The 25,763-nt window shown below is 42.9% G+C and overlaps 1 protein-coding gene across 1 annotated transcript in view; it reads right to left on the reverse strand.

Moving 5' to 3' along the window:
- The window catches only part of LOC120031294 (ribosome biogenesis protein BMS1 homolog), a 39,609-nt gene extending 14,142 nt beyond the window's left edge, over window positions 1-25,467 (reverse strand). Inside the window, exons 1-17 of the mRNA XM_038976983.1 lie at window positions 25,348-25,467; window positions 16,722-16,913; window positions 16,221-16,411; window positions 15,876-15,955; window positions 15,255-15,443; window positions 13,946-14,088; window positions 13,521-13,642; window positions 13,015-13,208; window positions 12,502-12,653; window positions 11,460-12,082; window positions 10,836-10,937; window positions 10,446-10,600; window positions 10,029-10,110; window positions 9,448-9,704; window positions 6,895-7,083; window positions 467-647; window positions 39-97 (exon numbers count right to left, since the gene is read on the reverse strand). Of these exons, the coding sequence (XP_038832911.1) occupies window positions 39-97; window positions 467-647; window positions 6,895-7,083; window positions 9,448-9,704; window positions 10,029-10,110; window positions 10,446-10,600; window positions 10,836-10,937; window positions 11,460-12,082; window positions 12,502-12,653; window positions 13,015-13,208; window positions 13,521-13,642; window positions 13,946-14,088; window positions 15,255-15,443; window positions 15,876-15,955; window positions 16,221-16,411; window positions 16,722-16,903 (2,901 nt within the window). The 5' untranslated portion in view covers window positions 16,904-16,913; window positions 25,348-25,467. The remainder of the gene's footprint in view (window positions 1-38; window positions 98-466; window positions 648-6,894; window positions 7,084-9,447; window positions 9,705-10,028; window positions 10,111-10,445; window positions 10,601-10,835; window positions 10,938-11,459; window positions 12,083-12,501; window positions 12,654-13,014; window positions 13,209-13,520; window positions 13,643-13,945; window positions 14,089-15,254; window positions 15,444-15,875; window positions 15,956-16,220; window positions 16,412-16,721; window positions 16,914-25,347) is intronic.
- Window positions 25,468-25,763: the final 296 nt, after the last annotated feature.

Consider the following 25,763-nt stretch of genomic DNA (forward strand, 5'->3'; position numbering starts at 1 on the left):
TAATTATTTCCTTTGTGGCCTGCCTCTGTGGTACTTACCTTAGTTCCTGCGACTGACTGCACAGCCAGGAAGCCAGTACCCTGAGGTGTGATGGGACCTGGGAACACAGCAGAGAAGGACAGGGTTCACATTTATTCATTATTTTACCTATATACTAACAGGTATCAAGTTGATTGAGGATCCATGTAATTCTGACCAGGGGGCCATGTCAGTTTACTGAAATAAAGTAATATTTCCGACTTCATAGATATGTAGTTATATAAGCATAGTATAACCAGATCAACGCCCTCAACATATTTTACAATTTAGCTTCTTAAGGAACCAGATAATCAAGAGCTATATCTGAATGTGCATCAAACTTAGCTGGTTAACGTAGCGATCCAGCCCTCTGATGAATAGTTGCAATGGAGGAAAAAGGTGCCACCTGAATCAAATACTAAAACTACAGCCGCATTACTGCTCTCACCCCAGATGGTGGCACCACAGTGCATGTGCTGCGGTGTGTACTTGAGCAGGCGGTGGCGCCCGTTGTGGTCCTCGATGTGGTACAAAGGGATGGTCTGGAAGCGACGCCAGCCCAGGGACAGGATGAGGGGGTCGCGCGTTTTCAGGATCCGGCTGTGCCATCGATGTTTCTTTAACCGCATCTGGGACAAGAGAAAGATCACCTTGAGGCACTTGGAAAAGTTATATAGAAATGACATTTATGCCATTTGTTTAGATCTTAATTTATAGGGAAAGATGCAAATAAAACATGAATAATGAATACAATGTTAACATTTAAATAAATCAACACTGGGATGAGTTGAACCATTTGCTTTCTGAAAAAGTATGAACTTAGGGAAGTTCAGTAAGCATGGTTCTTGGCCCATTACTTAGCCAGTCTGTTAAGAAGCTTAGCTTAGGGGATTTAGATCTACTATTCAACAAACAACACCTTCCATTACATTTAGTGCTCTCAAAAGGACTGCCTCACCCATTGCAGGGTTGGGGTCAATTCCATTCAAATTCAGTAGATTACTTAATTCAAATGAAAGAGTTGGAAAACAAGGGATGTGTCCGAAATGCACCCTATTCTAGGGATGGGCATTTTAAATAATTTCTCGATTCGAATATGATGACATTTCTTCAGATATCCGGATAGTCAAAATACATGTACAGTCTTTTTTCAAATAACATTGTTTCAACTTATGAACTGGCTTGCTGCATAACTTAGGTGCCGCTTGCTTGCAGCAGTATGATGGTCAGGGGCCGGTGAGTTTTACATGTTAGGGAGAGAGTAGCTATACAGACTGGCGCTAGTTAGATAAACTTGTAGATTCCATAGGTCATCTATCATCCCATCTGGTAGTGACTGTATGAAATCGATGTAAAGAAGCTAGCTAAGAACACCACATTGGTTTCAGAAAGTATTCTTACACCTTGACTTATCCCACATTTTGTGTTTTAGTCTGAATTGAGCTCAGGTGCATCCAAATTCTTTTGATCATACTTGAGATATCACTACAACTTGGAGTCCACCTGTGGCCAATTCAATGGTTTGGACATGATTTAGAAAGAATCACACCTGTCTATATAAGGTCCCACAGTTGACAGTGTATGTCAGAGCAGAAGCTGTACCATGAAGTCCAGGGAACTATCCGTAGATCTCTGAGATAGAATTGTGATGAGGCATATACAGTGCCTCTGGAAAGTATTCAGACCATTTGACTTTTTCCAAATGTTGTTACGTTACAGCCTTATTGTAAAAATGATTTTTTTAAATTTATCTTTTTATAAATACCCCATAATGACAAAGCGAAAACAGGCTAAGATTTTTTTCTGAATGTATTAAAAATAGAAAACAGTGCCCTCCATCATTCTTAAATGGAATAAGTTTGGAACCACCAAGACTCGATGGTCACTCTGACAAAGCCCCAGAGTTCCTCTGTGGAGATGGGAGAACCTTCCAGAAGGACAACCGTCTCTGCAGCACTCCACCAATCAGGCCTTTATGGTAGAGTGGCCAGATGGAAGCCACTCCTCAGTAAAAGGCACATGACAGCCTGCTTGGAGTTTGCCAAAAGGCACCTAAAGGAATCTTAGACGATGAGAAACAAGATTCTCTGGTCTGATGAAACCAAGATTTAATTATTTGGCCTGAATGCCAAGCGTCACGTCTGGAGGAACCCTGGCACCATGCCTACGGTGAAGCAAGGTGGTGGCAGCATCATGCTGTGGGGATGTTTTTCAGCGGGAGGGACTGGGAGACTAGTCAGGATCAAGGCAAAGATTAACAGAGAAAAAAGTACAGAGAGATCTTTGATTAAAACCTGCTCCAGAGCTCTCAGGACCTCAGACTGAGGCGAAGGTTCACCATCCAACAGGACAATGACACTAAGCACACAGCCAAGACAACACAGGAGTTGCTTCGGGGCAAGTCTCAATGTCCTTGAGTGGCCCAGCCAGAGACTGGACTTGAACCCGATCGAACATCTCTGGAGAGACCTGAAAATAGCTGTACAGCAACGCTCCCCATCCAACCTGACAGAGCTTGAGAGGACCTGCAGAGAAGAATGGGAGAAACTCCCCAAATAAGGTCTACCAAGCTTGTAGTGTCACACCCAAGAAAACTTGAGGCTGTAGTCACTGCCAAAGGTGCTTCAACAAAGTACTGAGTAAAGGGATACTTATATAAATGTGATATCAGTTTTTTATTATTATAAATTAGCAACGATTTCTAAAAACCTGTTTTTGCTTAGTCATTATGGGGTATTGTGTGCAAATTGATGAGGAGAAAAAACGATTTAATACATTTTAAAATAAGGCTGTAACGTAACAAAATGTGTAAAAAGTGAAGGGGTCTGAATACTTTCCAAAGGCACTCTCTGGAGAAAGGTATAAAACTGTTACATTTGTTAAAAATGTTTCCAGGAGCCCAGTGATCTCCATCATTTGGAAATTAAAAAGAATATGGAAATATTATGCTTAGAGCTGGCCGTTCGACCAAACTGAGCAACCCGGCAGAAGTACCTTGTCAGGGTGGTGACCAAGAACCTAATATAAAACTATAATTATTATTAATTTTAGTCGACAAAAATGTGACGAGACGAGAATTCCATTTGAGACTAATGGACATGTAATTTGATGTGAAGCTCCTTTTCATATTTTTTGTCCAATCAGAAGGATGCATGCAGAATATTTTATGCAATCTTCTCATTGGCAGAATTTACATCTTTCAGTTGCGCAATCTGACTGAGATGACTGAGCTGATCTGTGTGGCTCTCCCATCCCACACAGCTCTTAGGCAGTCTCTTCAGTCACTCATCAATCTTTTGAACTGATACGAAGCAAGGACACTTTACTTGTCACTGACCTCAACTAGAAACAATGATGTTGACGCTCCCTCTTACTTCCATGTAGCTAGCTAGCTTCTTTAGATCGATGTGATGCAGTAGAGGCACTATCAGAAGGGTTGAAATTTAGGAGGGGAGAACTAAAGATGCAACAACTATCAGGGGTTGCTAATGTGACTAGAACAATGCTTTTGGCTGCTAAACAATGAAAGAAAGTTGATTTGAAAACCAATACCACAGGAGAGCGAAGTCTTTGTAAAATAATTACCTCCACGTTTCTATAGTGGGTTTGGGGCCCCCGAGTGACGCAGCGGTCTAAGACACTGCATCTCAGTGCTAGAGGTGTCCCTACAGACACCCTGGTTCGAATCCAGGCTGTATCACAACCGGCTGTGATTGGTAGTCCTATAGGGCGGCGCATAATTGGCCCAGCTCATTCGGGTTTGGTCGGTGTAGGCTGTCATTGTAGATAAGAATTTGTTCTTAACTGACTTGCCTAGTAAAAAAAAAAAAAAAGTTTGGGCTATAGGCTACTGAAGCAATGTATGAAGTAAAAATTCCAGGTTTCAAACAATTAAGCAACAGGAAAAATGTGCGATGCTTCTGGTAGATGGAAAGGTTTTCCCAAAAACCTTCAATGAAATGTTAACTAGCTACAAAGTAGCCTACGCTTACCTGGCAGAATGATATCAATCCAGTGGTCATTTGTTTTGCAAACTCCATCTCATGTGCAATACAGAAACACCGCTAACCAAACAGTGCCTGCAGTTGAATTAAAGGGTAACTACACTCAAATTTAAATGTTTCTTAGATTTTTCCCCAGACCTCAAGTGGTCTCCTGATGTGGTTAATCATTGTTGTGGACTTAAAACATTCTATTTAAAAGAAAGTGTGAGCAAAAACATGAACAAAATTTCAGTTTAGGCCTATGTGACTCATAATACACTGCTCAAAAAAATAAAGGGAACACTAAAATAACACATCCTAGATCTGAATGAATTAAATATTCTTATTAAATACTTTTTTCTTTACATAGTTGAATGTGCTGACAACAAAATCACACAAAAATTATCAATGGAAATCAAATTTATCAACCCATGGAGGTCTGGATTTGGAGTCACACTCAAAATTAAAGTGGAAAACCACACTACAGGCTGATCCAACTTTGATGTAATGTCCTTAAAACAAGTCAAAATGAGGCTCAGTGGTATGTGTGGCCTCCACGTGCCTGTATGACCTCCCTACAACGCCTGGCTCCTGATGAGGTGGCGGATGGTCTCCTGAGGGATCTCCTCCCAGACCTGGACTAAAGCATCCGCCAACTCCTGGACAGTCTGTGGTGCAACGTGGCGTTGGTGGATGGAGCGAGACATGATGTCCCAGATGTGCTCAATTGGATTCAGGTCTGGGGAACGGGCGGGCCAGTCCATAGCATCAATGCCTTCCTCTTGCAGGAACTGCTGACACACAGCCACATGAGGTCTAGCATTGTCTTGCATTAGGAGGAACCCAGGGCCAACCGCACCAGCATATGGTCTCACAAGGGGTCTGAGGATCTCATCTCGGTACCTAATGGCAGTCAGGCTACCTCTGGCGAGCACATGGAGGGCTGTGCGGCCCCCCAAAGAAATGCCACCCCACACCATGACTGACCCACCGCCAAACCGGTCATGCTGGAGGATGTTGCAGGCAGCAGAACGTTCTCCACGGCGTCTCCAGAATCTGTCACATGTGCTCAGTGTGAACCTGCTTTCATCTGTGAAGAGCACAGGGCGCCAGTGGCGAATTTGCCAATCTTGGTGTTCTCTGGCAAATGCCAAACGTCCTGCACGGTGTTGGGCTGTAAGCACAACCCCCACCTGTGAACGTCGGGCCCTCATACCACCCTCATGGAGTCTGTTTCTGACCGTTTGAGCAGACACACGCACATTTGTGGCCTGCTGGAGGTCATTTTGCAGGGCTCTGGCAGTGCTCCTCCTGCTCCTCCTTGCACAAAGGCGGAGGTAGCGGTCCTGCTGCTGGGTTGTTGCCCTCCTACGGCCTCCTCCACGTCTCCTGATGTACTAGCCTGTCTCCTGGTAGCGCCTCCATGCTCTGGACACTACGCTGACAGACACAGCAAACCTTCTTGCCACAGCTCGCATTGATGTGCCATCCTGGATGAGCTACACTACCTGAGCCACTTGTGTGGGTTGTAGACTCCGCCTCATGCTACCACTAGAGTGAAAGCACCGCCAGCATTCAAAAGTGACCAAAACATCAGCCAGGAAGCATAGGAACTGAGAAGTGGTCTGTGGTCACCACCTGCAGAACCACTCCTTTATTGGGGGTGTCTTGCTAATTGCCTATAATTTCCACCTGTTGTCTATTCCATTTGCACAACAGCATGTGAAATTTATTGTCAATCAGTGTTGCTTCCTAAGTGGACAGTTTGATTTCACAGAAGTGTGATTGACTTGGAGTTACATTGTGTTGTTTAAGTGTTCCCTTTATTTTTTTGAGCAGTGTATGTTTAGAAATATTTTTAGCAAACCGTTAGTATACCCACTTCTCCAGGCACCACTACACAACTGATTTACAACCCAATACTATTCGCACTGTAAATAAACAATATTGGTTAGTGAAAAACTGCAAGCGACACTTATGCTGATGACAGTGTGCTTTACTCTGCCTCCTCTTCGAATCAGGCTATAGCTGATCTGCAGACTGCTTCAAAATGTCATACAAAAAGCACATGTTGACCACAAACTGGTACTGAATGCAGATAAAACAACGTATATTCTGTTCTCTAGAGCTCAGACATATCTGCACGGTGAATGGAGCAAGTCCACTCATAAATACCATGGCATTTGGTTCGATGACAAGTAGTCATTTAAAACATGTAGATGAGCTAACGAAGAAACAGAATTAAAATGGACTTCCACAGAAATAGATTGTGCCTTTCGCTTGATAGAATAAATAGTTCAGTTGACTTTCCGTCACTGTGATCTGAATCAGAAAGTGGACTGGCCATCATTGGCAACGCAGAGAGCATTGCCTTCTGTTCATTTATAAAGCGCTCATGCAGAAACTACCATACTACATCGCTCCTGACCAACAGAAGTACAAATACCTTACTCGCTCACAGGAATGGCTAATTCTTGAAATTACTGTTCTCATTACTGATTTAGGTAAAACAGCCTTTAGTTTTACGTGCCACATACATGGTACACATTTCAGAATACCCTACAATTGGACGCACCGTTGCCTTGCAGACATTTCAGGGTATTGGTAAATTACCTTTTTACAGAGGAATGCATGCGTTTTCAAAATGTTATTTTTGTATGTTTCATGCTCCCGCCTTTGATTTTTCTAATTGTCAGTAATTCCTTATTTTGCTGCATTTTTGTGAATCAGGGCTCCCTTGCAAAAGAGACATTGGTCTCAATAGGACGTCCCTGTATTTAATAGGGTGATATTTCAGACACAGCCAAGGAGTTTTCAGTTCTTGAACTGGAAGTCCAATTCACTCTACTTCAATTTAAATGGATCGGAGCCTGACTCGTTAACCCTTGCTTACCTGCAGGTAGCCTACGTTCCCCTCGCTGGCACCTAGAGCCCCGAGGATGATGGGATAGTGGGGGTCAAAGTTGGTGACAAACTCGCAGGGCAGGGAGGGGATCTCCAGACGGACATACATGCCAGGCCGGAAGCCCTCGTACTGGACCCGTGTCTCGTCATCCACGTCCTCAAACTCAGCCCGGTTCAGCTAGGAAGAGAAAGGTTTAGAGATTGTGGTGAATTGAAAGGCTCAGTGGGTTAGAACATGGTGTTGTCAACACCAGGGTTGTTGGTTTGAATCCCAAACGGGCCACATTCTGAATATACTTCGTGTCAGTGCCAAGGTTGACTGTAAGTGGATTTAAAATGCACAATTTTGTGTTGCGTTTCAAGACTGATTTTCCCTCATGAACACAACCCAATGTCTGATCGGAATGCCACTGATAACTTTGGTTTCCTTTTGGGCATAATAAGATGTTACCTTGACCCCGTTTGAATAATTTCCAAATGCATCCTTCCTTGTTTCTTAGATGTAAGCACAGATCTGGTGGTTGGCTAGGTGCAAGTAAGTTTACCACCCTATCGCTCACCAATCCAACCAATTCAGATCTGTGTTCACGCGCAGAGCCGTGGTTGAGTGGTAACACTCCCGCCATGTCACATATACGTCGCTCCCCACTGGAGACAATACCTTGCAGCCAATGTTCCCTCTAAGCTGTGTGAGCGCGCAGGTGCGCAGCCGTGCAGAAGAAATATGAGCGAGCGCACAGTAGCCTGAGATTGAACGTCACTCAACTTTCTACAGTTTTCCCCTTTAGTTAACACTATCAACGTTTCACTCTACTGTGGCAATTGTGATCGTATCAACGCAATATTAGCCACTTTCAATGTAATATACCGAAACAAAACAAACTACGCAAGATTTCGTATGCAAAATTAACTGTGCAAGAGATTTTCTTGCAGGCAGAGCGCATTGGAGTAGGATTCTAATGCATTGACAGGCATGTCTCCGCAGTATTCTACACAGAACGGTGCGCCATAACTAATCACAGCTGCAGTAGGCCTATATGCAAATAGCCATTGCCATATGGATATGTGCTATTCACTTTGAACTGGACTGTGTTTACAGTATGAGCGTTCGAGTAGATGCGCTTGTTTTGAGATCAAAGTGAGAGCTGCATGTAGCCATGAGTGCACATTTGTTCCTATTCTTTGATAGTTAGTGAGTTATTAGCCCAGTTATAGCTAATTTCTAGTCAACAATGAGGGAGTGATTGCGTCCAACAAGAGCACAAAATGTTTGTATTTCTAGCCATCTTTGGAAAGCAAGTCAGGTACTGAGCTTTTTTGTGTCTAAAAGGGGAAGTGTTGTATTTTGAGACGGTCTTGAATAACTAGCCAATAGGCAGATTGTAGCATAATTTGTCTGATTTTCTGTAATAAGGGTATGGGAATAATAACGAATTTGATTTTGTAAAGTGGTTTCTTCTGTCAAACAACATTTTCAGTCACCTCCTTGACTAAACAGGTTATGTCAAGCCCTGCATGTTTATATTTTTTAAAGTCTAATGGAATGTAGGCATTGAACACCACACATTGGCTGCTACTGTAGGCTGAATGATAGCTGTTCTAGTTCCATGTTAATATGTTCTGGGATGTGTTTTTCTTCATTGTTTTTTTATGGTAGGCCAACATTATTATTATAATATTTTTTTTATTTTACCTCCTTTTCTCCCCAATTTTCGTGGTATCCAATTGTTAGTAATTACTATCTTGTCTCATCGCTACAACTCCCGTACGGGCTCGGGTGAGACGAAGGTCGAAAGCCATGCGTCCTCCGAAACACAACCCAACCAAGCCGCACTGCTTCTTAACACAGCGCGCCTCCAACCCGGAAGCCAGCCGCACAAATGTGTCGGAGGAAACACCGTGCACCTAGCTGCCTTGGTTAGCGCGCACTGCGCCCGGCCTGCCACAGGAGTCGCTGGTGCGCGATGAGACAAGGATATCCCTACCGGCCAAACCCTCCCTAACCCGGACGACGCTAAGCCAATTGTGCGTCGCCCCACGGACCTCCCGGTCGCGGCCGGCTGAGACAGAGCCTGGGCGCGAACCCAGAGTCTCTGGTGGCACAGCTAGCGCTGCGATTGTAGGCCAACATTATGATCAAATAGCCACAGTAGCCTACTTGGCCACTGTTAAAACTAACTTAAAATCAGGTACAGCCTCAGTGTGCACAGTAAACGCATGCCGGAAGTTGCACAACATTTTCACAAAGTTCAAGTTTGTGCTCAGCAGACCTGAAATTTGCACAGTGACTACATTTTTAGGGAACTTTGCCTGCACCCTCTCTTCCCACGGTTTCTCCCACCTGTCTGTAATCCCCACTCATTTCATAACTGTCTAAATGAAGTGTCAAAATACCCACACAAAACATATATATCATTTGTAAAACAATCTGTGACTACATCAAGAAAGGAAAAAGGAGACATTTCTGAAGTATTCGAACAGGGCCAGAGACTTCTGCTTTCTGTCATATCAAACGTTTACCTATGACCCCATAACCCCTCACCTCTGCCTGTTTTTGCATCTCCTCCTTGAGGTCGTCAAAGTAGGTGGCGTCTCCGTCGTCGTACTCAGTGTCGAAACGCTCCTTCAGCCGCCGTTTCTTCTCCAGGCGCTTGTTCTTCTGGGTCTCGTCGTCCACCTTCATCAGCTTCTCCTCCTCCTCCTCCTCACTTTCTTCCTTGGCTTGGTCCTTCTGCTTGGCAGCTTTCCCCTTGTGCACTTCCCCCGTCTCCAAGTCCTCAAAGTCCCCATACAGCTCCTCTAAAAGAGAAAAGAGCGAGTTAGCAAGGGGGTGATAATGAACAGTGGACTTCTGATATACCGTGCATAGCCCTGTTGGATTGGGGCTACTCTGTTGGGAATATGAGCCCATATCCGGAGCACATGAAAGTAATTAGAATTGGGGAAGATGAATTTCAATTGCTCTCTGCTTACTATATTCGATGTGCACACCGGAGTCGACCTTAACAGATTTAATTTAAAATGGGACAGATTGCAGTTATAAAGCACTTTTTAAAAGGACAAGACCAAGAAAGTCATGAAAACAATCCCAACAGTATTGAGCAATGAGCAGCAACTCCTTACCATCCTCTTTCAGCAATGTAGCAGCATCTTGATCGTCTTCCCATTTCCCCGTCACAAAACAGTCCCGTATCGAGTCCAGCATCTGAGACACAATATTTATGTCAATTACAAAAAATATTCTCAAGTTTAATTCATCTTTTGAATTGATGGAAACTAAATTGTATTGACCCCAACCCAGGTCAGAATATGAATGTATGGATGCCTCCATCCATAGCTCCTAACATCTTACTTAATGCCTTTCTTCAAACTTTTGGTCTTTCCACACTTTAAATGTCCAGTACCAAATAAGGTGTGCTAGTGCTGGGTTAAAACAAAAATGTGCAACCCTTGGGGTCCCAGAGGAAGATAAACCCTGTAGTAAAAGAGATGGGACAAAGGAAAGGGGTGCTACAATATGGTTTTGTAGATTTCTTTTACCTCTTCCAGGTCCCAATTGCGAGCGGCATCGGGGTCAAAACGGGAGCAGTCCACGCCGTCCGCACGATGCTTCTTGCCCTTCTCGGGGCGGCTGACTCGAAACAGCCCTCCCAGCTCCTCCTCATCCTCCTCCCCATCACCATCATCCTCTCCCACTGAAGGAAACAAGCGTAGTCAGTCAGAAATCAAGGCTAGGCACAAACGGAAGCAAATGGGGCGAAATAGTCCAATAAGAAACTGCCATTTTTAATCGCTATAGTGTGCATTAATGAATACACTAGTGCTCAACAAACAAGATCCGCCATGACATTAGGATAAAAGGGAAAACGTCAGTAAAATTCATAGCAAAATGTTTTTATATTGTTACTGAAACCCAGGAGGAGACGTTACCTGTGCCATACACCAGTTTACGCAGGTTGGGGGCGGCGCGCTGTTGCCGTAGAAACGCCTCCGACGCTTTCTGTTGCAGGCCCTCCTTCCACCGCAGTGACCCTGAGAAACATGAGGTGGGTTAGGGTCAAAGGTCAAATTAATGATTGATTCCAACTTCAGTTCTTGTTCCATTTAGCCACTTCCCCTCCCCATCAGTGTTCACAAGGTGAATGCAATATGGCAGACAGAAGAAGCATGCATTCTGAATGCTAAATCGACCCTTAGCTCCTTGGCACTCCTGTAAATGTAATACGATTAGATAGGGATTTAGATTATCCTATCACAAGGCAAGAAACCTATCCAGTCCCATCAGATCTACAGGAGTGCCTAGAGAGTAAGGGCTAGGTTGGTTTTGAATTCAACAGACAACTGTCGGGGTAAGGTGCATCCATCACAATATTTCTTACACCAGTGTGTGCAGGTTTTTGTTCCAGCCCGCCACTAACACACCTGATTCAAGTATTCAACTTGGTACTCAATTCAGAGCAGCATTATTGAACAAAAATCTGTGGACCCTGAAGTGGTAGTATAGACAGGGGGGAGGGGCCACAATGAAACTACACTGAATAGACAGAATATTACCTGCACTTTCATAGCACAGCTCTCCTCCCTCCATCTCCTCATCTTCCTCTTCCATTTTGGAGATGGCATTCGACTTCTTGCTTTCTTTGCCCGAGACAATGGTTTCGCAGTCATCCTCTATTGAATCACTCGCATCCTCCTCCTCCGAGCAATGACCCGAGTCTATCGGTTTGAGATCACCCTTTTCCACTGCACCGTCTTCTTCCCCCTCCGAATCGCTTTCCTCTCCTTCACTCTCCTGCTCTCCCTTCCCCCCTTCCTCCTCCTCACTCATTTCCAGCTCATCCTCACTGTCTGCAAAGGCAGGTACCTCCACCACTGGCTCTTTCTCCACTTTCCTTTCCTCCATCTTCTGTCTCTTCACTGGAGGGATGGTCTTTATTCCTTGCTTCTCTTTTGGTTCAGTTTTGTCCTTAGCCTCTTTCTTCAAAACAGTTTCTTCTTCTTCCCCTTTGTTTACCCCCTCATCCTCTTCTTCAGACTCTCCTTCCTCATCCCCCTCTTCGTCACTGCTACCCTCGCTGTCATCATCATCATCTTCCTCTTCAGTGAAGACAGCCTTCCTCCTCTCTCTCTGTGTCTCAGGGTCCCAGACTCGGCTCTCCTGGGGTCCTGACGTCAGCCTGTAAGACAAGATGGAGACCAACATAAGTCAGAGGCAAATATGTATATCATTTTCTATATGCCTTTATTTAAGGGTCCACTTTTTATTTCATAAAAGAACAAAACGGCAGCCACTTCGTTTGCTATAAAGCTGAGCGATAGGACTGGAGAAATGTAGCAACTCTCAAATTGCAAGGACTGACAGTCCATGAGATTGACATGACGATGAGGTTCTCTTTTAACAATAAGTTTATAAAACAGATTTTAACAATGATTTTTCGGGCTGCAACTCTTGACAATTAGTCTTTAACCAATTTTAACAATGAGTTTAGGGCTGTCTCTCAAATGATTCCATAGTGGCTTTCAAAAGTAGCGCATAATATATGGGATAGGGTGTCATTTGAGATTTCCAAGACGTTGCTGTCTGAGCGTCACTCACCCATTCTCCTCCTCCTCCTCCTCCACTTCCCCGGGGGTCAGGGCAGCCGCCCCTGTGAACAGTGACACTTTGCTGGCGGCCATCTTGGCATCCAGGGTGGTGTGTGTACTGATGAGGGATTGGACCAACTCTGTGGTGGGACGGACCTCCTCCTAGTGGACACGGGACAGAAGTAACTGATTATAGGAACGTGTGCACACACACACACACACACACACACACACACACACACATACATACATATTACTGAAATCCTCTGGACATTATCTAGGTTCAGGGGCGAGGGAATTTTCAATGGCCCATGACACTTTCGGTTTAGTACACTCATTACAACAGTCTCAAGCCATTGTATATAACAGTAGTCAATTATATTCACGAGCACTTTCATATCACATCCATCAACTACCTGACTTTGACCAATAAAAATACATCGTTTTTAATTTTTTGTTAAATGTTTCAAAGCATTTTCCTTTTCTGTGTCTTACTGAAAATGGCCCAGGGGTTGGAACTGACCTGTTCTTGATTGACGTGGCCGCCGGGCAGGTCGATGTACACTGCGTCCTTATCGTACACGACCCCCCCGACCCCTGCCATGGGAGCGTAGAGCAGCCGCTCCTTCTCGTTTAGCGCCCTCTTCTTCTGCGCTTCAGGCAGAGCACAGGGGTCTGGCAGGAAGCTGATGTCTGCCACCGCAAAGTCCCCCACACCTGCAGAGGGTGCCTTCATGTGTTAGGTTTCAAACCAAATTTCCCAATGTTAAGACAATACAGTTGTCTGCAATGTTTTCAATACCCCAAAACCCCACTCTGTAGGTGTGAAACATTTCCCAAAAACACCATCGCAGTAACCACATGCTATGTTTATTTGCAAAATATATTGGTGAATGTGAATAGTGCATGTCAATATGTACTAGCTTTGAGATTATTGATGCAGTATTAAATTCATCTCTTCTCCACAAGTCAGTGTTCCTAAAAAGGGCTCAGATTCTTATTTGCTCTTAACCCAATGAGCATACTTACCAGGGATATGGACCTGGCCTTTACTCTTCAAGTATGTCCCCCTCAGGTAGCCATAGAGAGATACAGTACGATCACACTTGGGGTCCACCCTCACCATCTCGGGGTCCGTCAAATCCTCCATGCTGTGTAGATGGTGAATGTGATCGAGGAACAGTGAAGGGGTACAGTTCAACAAGAACATTTGAAAACGGAATGAAAATGGAAGCAGGGTAGTAGGATCCATCGCTCACAGGCACACAAGTGTGCACAACACACACACGCACAAACCATAAACATTATTTATATTAGAAAACAGCTCTGTTACACACAATAACCATATATGGCACCATTCAACAGCATGGATCATGTCACTTTCCCTACTCGGAATCAGTTCTAGCTACTTTCCATTACAAACACATTGCTCTAAAAAAGGTCTGAACACTCACCGGTCGGCCACGACGTAGGGATGAGATTGCTGCCACACCAGCGGGCGGAACTTCATGACGGAGATGAAGCGGCCCAGGTTCTTGACCTCCTGGGTCTGGTACTCTCCGTACACCATACCGGACAGGTAGAAGAGTTTGGCACCCTGTGGGAACAAAGAGGGAACGTGGAACACTGTTCAGGAAATGGACTTGTGTTGGATTAGGTTCAGAGAAAGACCGCATGCCATGTTTATGAGATTGTCAGCCTTCATAACTATAACACATTTACAACATGCAAGCTGACAGTGTACTTTTTTATTTTTTTACGTCTTATCAAGACAAACCTAAGAAAATCACAAGTCAACTTGTCACTTCGATAGCACAAGAGAAAAAATATGAGTTGCAGGATGTATGAAAGGGATGTGCAGGGTTGGCACAGACTGGCCAACTGCAAATTTACCTCCAAGGTTTATCTAGCACATAAGAAATATCTCAGCGCTTGCCAAGAAATTAAATATGAAATGCGCTAGCTATAGATTGTATATAGTTAGTTACAGTATGGTGTTCAGTTGTTGTTGCTTTTGATATTATCCATGCTTTGTACTTTTTTAATATATTTGTGAAAACCAATAAAAATACGTCACAAAAAAACCTGTCAAACCAACTCCATCATCAAGTTTGCTGACAACACAACGGGGATAGGGCTGATCACCGACAATGACGAGAAAGCCTACAGAGAGGTGGTTAGAGCCCTGGCAGAGTAGTGCCAGGACAATAACCTCTCCCTCAACCTCAGCAAAACCAAGTAGGTGATTGTAGACTACAGGACAGCTGAAGAGGTTTGGCTTGGCCCCTCAGGGACCTTTACAGGTGCACCATTGAGAGCATTCTGTCTGGCTGCATCACCGCCTGGTACGGCAACTACCCGACCTGAACCGCAAGGCTCTACAGAGGGTGGTGAAGACTGCCCAGTCATGCAGGCAGCAGGACATCTACACCAGGCGTTCTCTGAGGAAGTCCAGAAGATCGCCAAGGATTCCAGCCACGGACTGCTTTCTCCGCTATCTTCCGGCAGGCGGTACCTGAGCATCAGGTCTCGGACGAACAGGTTCCGAGACAGCTTCTACCTCCAGTCGATAAGACTGTTGAGCAGCTAACCAACCCTAAGCTGTCTACCTGCACAGACCCGTCTACCTGTACTCACCTGCATTTTAAGAGACTATTTGCACTGACTCACTCAACCTTACACACACACAATTGCTAATACAATTTATGGTGTGAAGTGTGAAGCCAAAGATAAAAAGCTTCTCATTCTAATTTCGGTGCTGACCTGGTAGACCTCAGTCCAGAAGCGATGCTTGAGCCGCTTCTTGGTCTTGCGAAGGGCCTTGTTGTTGCGGAACGAGTCCAGGTGGGTGAGCACGCCCATGATGCGCGGGAAGCCGTGCACCTGGCAGATGTTGAGGAACTCAAAGGTCTCCATTTCAAACCCGAAGCTGGCGTCAATGAGCATCAGCACCTGGTGGACCACAGGGATGTCAGTCTTTAGCTCACTGATAGCATACCGTCAAGTCTATTTTTATTGTTTGGTAGGGAAATCTGGGTTCAATTCAATTGTCACAGACATGTGCATCTCAAATGGCACCCTACTTGCTATATAGTGCACTACTTTTGACCAGAGCCCTATGGGTCCTGGTCAAAAGTAGTGCACTACGGGCCCTGGTCAAAAGTAGTGCACTATATAGTGAATAGGATGTCATTTGGGACTCACATAGTGTTTATGCCAACACTGCATTTTTGTAGCATGATAAAATATACTAAAATGCCAACAATAAGGCATCAAAACAGACACTGTACGTATTCCAATATCATAAGTACAATTCTACCTTGTCATCAATACCTTTAAAATTCAGACATTTTGCCTTTAACCACCATACACAACTTAACTTACCAGGTCAGCAACCTTTGCCAAGTCAATCATTGTATTGATGTCATTGCTACACTCGATGAAGGTAAGACGCCTCTTCTTTCCTGAAAGGAAAATGAAGACGGTGGTGCGGCGGCGTTAGCACACAAGCTAAACACAACAAATGACAGCTCTGTGGTCACGCAAGGTTGTATTCACTAGGAACTAAACAGAAGCAAATGTGACAAAACGGGGAGGGATTATCATAACTTTTTCAAGAAAAAGTGCTTGTTTTCATTTTTCGGTTGCAAATTGCTTTGCTATGGTGTGCACTAATAAATACGACCCAACTGATCACAATACAGTAAGAAACATCCAAGCTCAGCTCACCAGAGACGATAGTCACAGGCCCGCAGATGTCCGCTAGTTTCTGCCGGGTGAAGTTTTTGATCAGGCAGCGGATGAGGGTGCTCTTGCCCACCTTGGGGGGTCCTACCACCACCACCACTATTGGGGGAGGCTCTAAAGGGGTGCGGTCCACCAGGGGTATGTGATGTTTCTTGACCTTTAGGTCCTGGGCTCTAGGAGAGGGGGAAAAAACAGTGTTTATAGTTTCCTACAATGTTGAACTGTGTCTGTCTGCACTTGCTGTGCTGCTGCCTCTACACCGCTTTCTAAATCTCAACGTCTGACCATCTGTCTGAACCACTCAAGATACATGTTAACAGCATTCACTCCTATGGCTATTTCTATGAACTTGTAAAACCACAGATTAGTGTCACAGAAACTTAAAAGACAACAATATACTATGTGAACCTTGTGAAATAAAACAAAATAAATGATAAAAAAGCAAACATGAAAGTTGATGGTGTATATACGAATGCTGCTGACCTGTGGAAGGTTTTGGCCATGCGCACTGCTGACTGGACCGCAAACGCTTTGGGGTTCCTCTTGCGCTCGTCATCTCCGGCTGGAGTTCCCAGCTGCTTCCTGCTCTTCTTCCTCTCCGCCTTGGGCCCGCTGTGCTTCTGCTGGTGCCGCTTCTGTTCCTTCTTTGGCTCCTTCCCCTCCATCTTCTCCTTTCTGACAATCACACACAGGTCAGAAACTGAAGCTTGGAGGATCAAATGTAGCTTTGCCTTATGCACATCCCACTTAATTATGTGCTTCTTGTAACAATCATTTAGATAGTTCCAACTACCTCCCTGTATGTGAGTGAATACAGTATGTCAAGAAACTTGCCCATAATGGTTATAGTGCATTTGCTAGTAACAACAGGGTCATTCAACTCATGGAAATCTGAAATAAGTATCAGTAAGAGGTGATGGTTTTGTCTGACAATATAAAAAATAACTGCAGCAACTTGGTATACGCTACATAATGTTGCTACACATTGTACAAGCATTTTCCACAGCTCACAACATAGATAGTAGGACCGGGAGGATTTTACATACAGCAAGTTTTTAAAGGACCAAAGAGTTACCAGCTTCGTGTTTTCATTTTTGCCATGAAAATAAGATTAAGATACTGGTATCGTCCCGGCCCAAAATAGCTAGTGGGTGTTTTGGGAGCACCACTACCGACAAATCAACTACATGTAACCACATTATCATAAATTGTTTGCCTCATTTGACGAGCATTACGTCAGTCGTCTTCGTGTTTGTATTGCGACATTTACTCATAAAGTGTTGAGGAGTCTCTTTTTGTACTTCCTGACTGTTAATACACTAACTGCATGTCTAGCTAGCTACCATGCAAATATATTTAGTTTTGAGCTCATTTCAACATAAGCTACAGTTTGTATGCCAGATAATGTGATATAACTTAATACGTTTCCATTACTGGGCATTACATGCTGAACAAACCACGCGTGCGTCTGCATGCACAAGTTGATTTTGTTCACCCACACCAGACGTAATCATGACACGCAGGTTGAAATATCAAAATAAACTCTGAACCAATTATATGAATTTGGGGACAGGTCAAAAAGCATTAAACATTTACAGCAATTTAGATAGCTAGCTTGCTGTTGCTAGCTAATTTGTCCTGGGATATAAACATTGGGTTGTTACTTTACCTGAAATGCACAAGGTCCTCTACTCCGACAATTAACCCACAGATAAAACCATAAACCGAATTAATTTCATCTCTCCTCCTTCCTTCAGGCTTCTTTGGCAGTTGGCAACCAACTTTACAGTGCATTACCACAAAGACGGACTGAGTGTGGACCTCAGTTCATCTTTCAAACACCCACGTGGGTATATGCTCCTAAAACCAATGAGGAGACGGCACGTGGGTATATGCTCCTAAAAACCAATGAGGAGATGGGAGAGGAGGGATTGCAGCGCGTTGAGCATCACAAATAGAACCAAGTTATATTTTAGCGCCTGGCAGACGCACGTGTACATTTATTTTGCACCGCTCGCGTCGTCAGGATGTTACAGGTTAGCTCAGACAAACTGTTGCCATAGATTTTTCAACTTAACTGTTCTTGGCGATACTTTTCTCGTCCTGATTCGGTGAAAAGAGTATCTTAGAAATGTCTGTGTCCAGTTACAGGTGGTTCTCTGAAAACCAGAGAATATTCAGAAAGATATTACATCCATGTTTTGTATTGAGTGAGAAATGCCTCTTGCATGTGTGTACATCTTTGTTTTGGTCGCAATGTGTGATGCGCTGCCATCTACTTCTACAAGTGGCCGCGGCGCATAGAAAAGACTAGTTTCTACAAAGATGTTGGGAAATGCAAGATGTCTGGCAGCTAAAATGGCGAGGGAACACATCACTCAGTGCAAAACGTGGATTTAATATCTTTCTGAAAAGTCTCTGGTTTTTGGAGAACGACCTGCAACTGGACAAAGACTTAAGATAATCTTTTAGTTCTCGATTCGGGGAAAAAAAGTATCGTCAAGAAAAATGTGACTATGGCAACGTTTTGTTTACGCTAACCTGTAACGCCCAGTAATGGAAACGTATTATTAAGATATGACATCATCTGGCATACAAATTGTAGCCAATTGTTGCCAAGTACCTCAACTCCTCCACGTAGTTGAGAGCAGACTACAGTTTTTTAAATGAACCCACGTGCATCCTCTGTTGTTGCAGGCCTTTGCTGAAATCCACACATTTGAATAAAACCTTAATCAAATACAACCACTGACTGTGAAATACTAAGAAAGGCACGCAACAGAGGACAAACATAGGTACACGGGAAGGATTTAACCTGTCTGGCACCGGGGTTCCGCTAGCGGAACTCCTCCCACATTCCACTGAAAAGGCAGAGCGCGAAATTCAAAAGATATTTTTTAGAAATATTTAACTTTCACACATTAACAAGTCCAATACAGCAAATGAAAGATACACATCTTGTGAATCCAGTCAACATGTCCGATTTTTAAAATGTTTTACAGTGAAAACACCACATATATTTATGTTAGCTCACCACCAAATACAAAAAAGGACAGACATTTTTCACAGCACAGGTAGCATGCACAAAGCCAACCTAACTAACCAAGAACCAACCAAACTAACCAAGAAACAACTTCATCAGATGACAGTCTTATAACATGTTATACAATAAATCTATGTTTTGTTCAAAAAATGTGCATATTTGAGGTATAAATCAGTTTTACATTGCAGCTACCATCACAGCTACCGTCACAAATAGGACCGAAGCAGCCAGAGTAATTACAGACACCAACGTCAAATACCTAAATACTCATCATAAAACATTTCTGAAAAATCGATGGTGTACAGCAAATTAAAGACAAACATCTTGTGAATCCAGCCAATATTTCCGATTTTTTAAGTGTTTTACTGCGAAAACACAATATAGCATTATATTAGCTTACTACAATAGCCTACCACACTACCGTATTCATTCATCAAGGCACGTTAGCAATAGCAACGTTAGCGATAGCGAATAAACCAGCAAAAGATATTAATTTTCACTAACCTTCATAAAACCTTCATCAGATGACAGTCCTATAACATCAGGTTATACATACACTTATGTTTTGTTCGAAAATGTGCATATTTAGAGCTGAAATCAGTGGTTATACATTGTGCTAACGTAGCATCTTTTTCCCAGAATGTGCGGATATTTTTATGACACTCAACTATTCTGACCAAATAACTATTCATAAACGTTACTAGAAAATACATGTTGTATAGGAAATGATAGATACACTAGTTCTTAATGCAATCGCCGTGTTAGAATTCTAAAAATAACTTCATTACGACATCCAGCTTAGTTATAGCGAGAGAGTACCCAAAATCTGGGCGCAAACGACTATTTCACATGTTCGACAGATATATGAAATAGCATCATAAAATGGGTCCTACTTTTGACGATCTTCCATCAGAATGTTGTACAAGGGGTCCTTTGTCCAAAACAATCGTTGTTTGGATTTAGAATGTCCTCTTCTCCAGTCAATTAGCACGGAAAGCTAGCAAAGTAGCGCGAAGCTCTCCTTCCTGAACAAAGGCACACAACGCAACACGCCTAACGTCCCGAATAAATTTCAATAATCTAATAAAACTATATTGAAAAAACATACTTTAAGATGATATTGTCACATGTATCAAATAAAATCAAAGCCGGAGATATTAGTCGTCTATAACGACAGCTTTTCAGAAGGCAAAACCAGGTCCCTTCACGCGCTCTCCAGAAAACAGGAAACTGGTGACACGTCATGCCGAGAGCTTTTATTCGACCCCAGATCAAGTTATACACTCCATTTCTTCTCTCACTGCCTGTCGACATCTAGTGGAAGACGTATGAAGTGCATGTATACTGATATATATGAAGCCCATTTATAGGCAGGCCCTAGAACAGAGCATCGATTTCAGATTTTCCACTTCCTGTCAGGATGTTTGCTGCAAAATGAGTTCTGTTTTACTCACAGATATAATTCAAACGGTTTTAGAAACTAGAGAGTGTTTTCTATCCAATAGTAATAATAATATGCATATTGTACGAGCAAGAATTGAGTACGAGGCCGTTTAAATTGGGCACGATTTTCCCCCAAAGTGAAAACAGCGCCCTCTGTCCTCAACAGGTTAATGTAAATGTTTTAAGTATTGACGCATAGCAACAAAGGAGTCTGAGGTTCATTTCAAAAACTCTATAGTCTGCTGTCAACTCTAGCCCAACCTGCGCTATTGTTCCTTTAACATCGTTTTTTACAACTACATTCAACTGGAATCTATGTAGCTATCCAGCAGATTCCGACTACTATCACGCTTGTTTACACTGAGTTGCACTGGAGTCGGGAACGCCATCATGGTTAGATTTAGACACTGCAGAGCCGGTGAGAGATGGGCTGGAAAACATACCTCAATGCAGGGATGGGATATGCAACTAACCAGGCTTCCATCCAACCTTTTATGCACGTAAAGTACATGTAGGATAAAAAAAGTCACGAAAGGCCTGATGGAAACAAATTTGTTGGTAAACTTTCCAAAGGTCGACAAAACACACTACACTTTTCCAAATCAGGAAGTAGCATTAGCAACTAGTATGGTGGTGGAACATATTTTTTTTTAACAGTACGCATATTTTTCCTTTTTATAAACGGCTCGCCATTAAAGTTCCATAAGAAGGAATTTGCCGCCCTTGCAGCCTGAATAGAAGATGTTTACGTACGAGCCGGTCACCGGCGGACATGACAAGTGTATATCCGACTGCATAGATTCGTTGGACGCAGTTGAAAAACAACCTAAGAGGAATATTAGCGCAAAATATCCATGAGGGTCAGATCTCTTGGTGATTGCCAATTAAATGCATTACATTTTTCCTTTCCTTTGGTGCTTGTGAGCACAGAAACCAGGAGCTATCATAAGCTTTTAGTCAAACTAAACATGTATCATTATTCATGGGACTAACATGCAATTTCTGTGAACTACACCAGCCTAGGGAATTCTTCCATTAGACAGCAGAAAATTAAACAGAGCGTAAATTATCAGAAGCACAACATGTTGGCAAAACATTGTCTCGTGTAGGGTTTCTTAAAACTATGGGTTGGGACCCAAACTGGGCCCTGGGCATGTGAGAGGTGGGCCGTGAATTATGAGATTACATCTATAAATCACCCACAATTTCTTCTTAATTTGGGTCGTTGGATGACGACTTGGGTCCTGGGAGAACGGTCAATTTCTCTTTTGGGTCACAAGCTAAAAAAGTTTAAGAACCCCTGGTAATGGGTACAGTACTTTTGACATCATAGAAAGTTTATTGTGTGTATTTGTTGAGCAACAGTCATTGGAGTACCATTATTTATCCAATACTCTGACGATGTGAAAAGGGTCATGTTTCAGTTTGATGGTGTAGGGCCTGGAGTTTTTCCTGTTCACATCCCTGTCACATGATCAGGAAAATCTCCTGGCCCTAGTTATGAGGTGTTTTAAAGTTAACAGTAACAGTGGTTATGCTTTTCATGGTGTGGAAACTGTAGTATTATGCTTTTCCCTCAACAGGGGGAGATGTGGCTCTGTCAGGTTAGAGTACCTTACACTGTCAGTAGATCTGTAACATACTGAGAGAACAGACCACCCTAAAGTCTCTCAGCTCCTGAAGTGACAGACAATGAACAAGAGCAGTCAGGTAGACAGGATACATAGCCTACTGGTTATCTGTAGCCTACTGGATTTAATAGGACTTGACATACTACATGGTTCCACTAACAGAACTGTGGAAGTCCACTTCCATACAAAGGCTATACTGGAAGTATGCATAATTCCCATGTCACAGGCATAGTAGAATGACACGCCACTATAGTAAAGAATTCAGTATGGTTTAACAAAACAGTGGCAGTTCACCACCATAGAAAGGTTAGGCCTATACATTGAGCATGTATTAATATTTCTTACAGTACAAGTTCTTTATAGATCACTGTACTGTATGTTCCATGCAGGAACACATCTGTGGTACAATAACAGCAGCTTATTGTTGTATTAAGTTTGATAGGGAACAACAAAACAACGTCAAAACAGAACCAGAGAAAAATATATATATTTTAACACTAAAATAGGAATAGCAAAGCTTTCATGTCTGCAGCCCAGGAAACGGGTCGACACCCACTGCTGGGCAGAGTGTACCACATCGTAGCACCGAGAGCAACGTCACCAATGAGCACAGCGACTAGGGCTCGCTACTGAGATCCCATGCCTGGGTTCAGAGACATCTTACATCTGCAGCAATTAGAGATTCTCCTGCTTTCTGCATATGCTTCTTCTAACGGGGCTACATTTACCCCTGCAAGGATAGAGGGGTGAGTAGAGAAGAGGAAAAGAGAGCAGGATAGAGGGAGTATAAGTAAAGGGAGTAGGGAGGGAGATGTGGGAAGAGAGGAGAAGAGATGAGGATAGAGGGAATAGGTGAATGGAGGGAGGGAGATCTGTGAGAAGAGGTGCTTTTAGGTCATGTTGTAATTATCGTATTATTACACCTCAGGAAAAAAAACTAGCAGGAGGCTGTCTGACCAAAAGATCACCGACTAGGAGGTGAATCATCATCTCAAAACCTCATGTCTCGGTCATAAAGGCTTTGGAAGAATGGGAGTTACATTTAGACCTATAGACAGAATAGGACCAGCACACACCTGTTGTTTATTCTGGCGTGGTATGTGTCATACGATATTGGCACATAGCTGAGTAAAAGACTGCCTCCATCGTACAGGACATTGAACTAAGGCTCCATGGAAATTAAATAGACACATCTGTCATTATATCCAGTTGTACTGTATGTCATAAGATATTGGCACATAGATATAGGACAAGACGAATGTCTACCTCTGTATTATAGTACACTAAGGATTTTAAGCTGAGGGAGGATCTCCTCCTACAATGTTGGGATGCTTTTCTTCCTTTTAGGCTCAAAAGAAGTGTGCCGTCTTCCCACATGGCATTGTCTACTTTACACTGAGTATACCAAACATTACGAACATTTTCCAAATATTGAGTTGTATTTTCGGGTCCCACTTTAAGCAAAGTACAACTTATAAAGACTTTATATAGCATACAAAAGGCTTCTTAAGCACTATATAAATGCTTCACAAATCATCTATAAGCATGTCATACTCTATAAATGGTGTGTAAAGTGTGAAATAACCATTCCTACTAAAGGGTGAAATGCTAAAAGTAACATAATGCAATATGTTTATACACCATTTATAGAGTATGGCATGCTTATAGATGATTTGTTAAGTATTTATGTAGTGCTTGTGAAGCCTTTATGTATACTGTATATTAAGCCTTTATAAGCTGTACTTTGTTTAATTAAAATAGGACCTTTTGTCTATTTCCCCAGTTGTTGTGTTTTGGAATGGCATGGTTACTATTGCATCATGTCAATGCCATTATGACATCATTTCGTTACCAAGGCAAAGCCTATAAAAGCGCAGGTACAGCTCCTCAGTGGGTATAAAAATAATCATGCCCAGACGTAGACAATCAACTACTCGCCCAGTCCGCATGAAGCGTAGAGCCACTCGGACCGTGAGGCGTAGGAAGAGAATTGGCAGGAGGAGACTTTAGGTCCCTTACTAACTAACCATCAAGGAGTTGAGGCAAAGCTGGTGAATAAATTGTGTTTTACTCAGGTAGTTTACCACTGAAAAAAATGGGCAGTTCCAGTCTACTTAAGGCTTTGAGCAATTTTTCAACTACTGTTTGAGCAATTTTTCAACTACTTAATACTTTTTAGCTACTTTGCATGTTAACCTAACTCCTAACCTTAACCCCTAGCCTAGAAGTTTGTAAGTTTAGCAAATTTGTAAGCTATAATATGAATTGTAATATATCATACGAAATGGACATTCACAAATTAATATATATGAAATGTAACACATCATATGCTGAACAAAACACTGGCCACCACTCTTAAATGTGCAGTTTTGTCATATAACACAATGCCACAGAAGTCTCAAGTTTTAGGGGAGCATGCAATTGGCATGCTGACTGCAGCAAATCAACCAGAGCTGTTGCCAGACAATTTAATGTTAATTTTTCTACCATAAGCTGCCTCCAACGTAGTTTTAGAGAATTTCACAGTATGTTCAAACAGCCTCAGACCACGCCAGCCCTGGACCTCCACATGCAGATTCTTCACCTGCGGGATTGTCTGAGACCAGCCACCCAGACGAAACTGAGAAGTATTTCTGTCTGTAATAAGCCTTTGTGTGGGTTAAAACGCCTTCTGATTGGGTGGGCATAGCTCCCAAGTGGGTGGGCCTACGCTATCCCAAGCCCCACCCATGGCTGCGCCCCTGCCCAGTAACGTGAAACCATCATTAGGATCTAATGAAATTATTTCAATTTACTTATTTCCTTACATGAACTGTAACTCAGTAAAATAGTTGCATCAGTTGAGTTTATATTTTTGTTCAGTATACATGGAGTGTGTCGGATTTACATACAGAATAATACGAAATGCTCTGAGACCAGGTCTCTGGTTGAGATACAAAGCTAATTGCAACTATGAAGGCAGGGAGAAATAAAACCACATTAAGTTAGTTACCTGTGAGATATCTAACGTTACTTCCAACGACTTGATTTCCAGTCAGTTAATGTTTACTTCATCTGGATAAATATAACAGTTGCAAAACAAACGTGTTTCCAACTGTCTCACGTGCGTACTGCAAATCCGGAAGTGATGGCCATCTGTATTTCCAGGCGTCTAGGAAACATCACACCAATTGAAACGTTCCGCCTCCTACAACGTTCCGCCGTTTTTGGTTGTAGTCTAGTCTGCACAAAATATATATATCAAATCTATCAATAACAAAGGAAGAGTGAGTTAAAAGCTTTCTCCTAAATTAGACTCAAATTACTGCAGTTGGTATGGTTGTCCTATTTCATTGTCAATTATGATATAATAAATTACCAAAACAGCAGTTCACATAAAGTAGGTGTTTATTTGGAATAAATACAATA

Source organism: Salvelinus namaycush, chromosome 37, assembly GCF_016432855.1.
Source record: "Salvelinus namaycush isolate Seneca chromosome 37, SaNama_1.0, whole genome shotgun sequence".
Taxonomy (NCBI): Eukaryota; Metazoa; Chordata; class Actinopteri; order Salmoniformes; family Salmonidae; genus Salvelinus; species Salvelinus namaycush.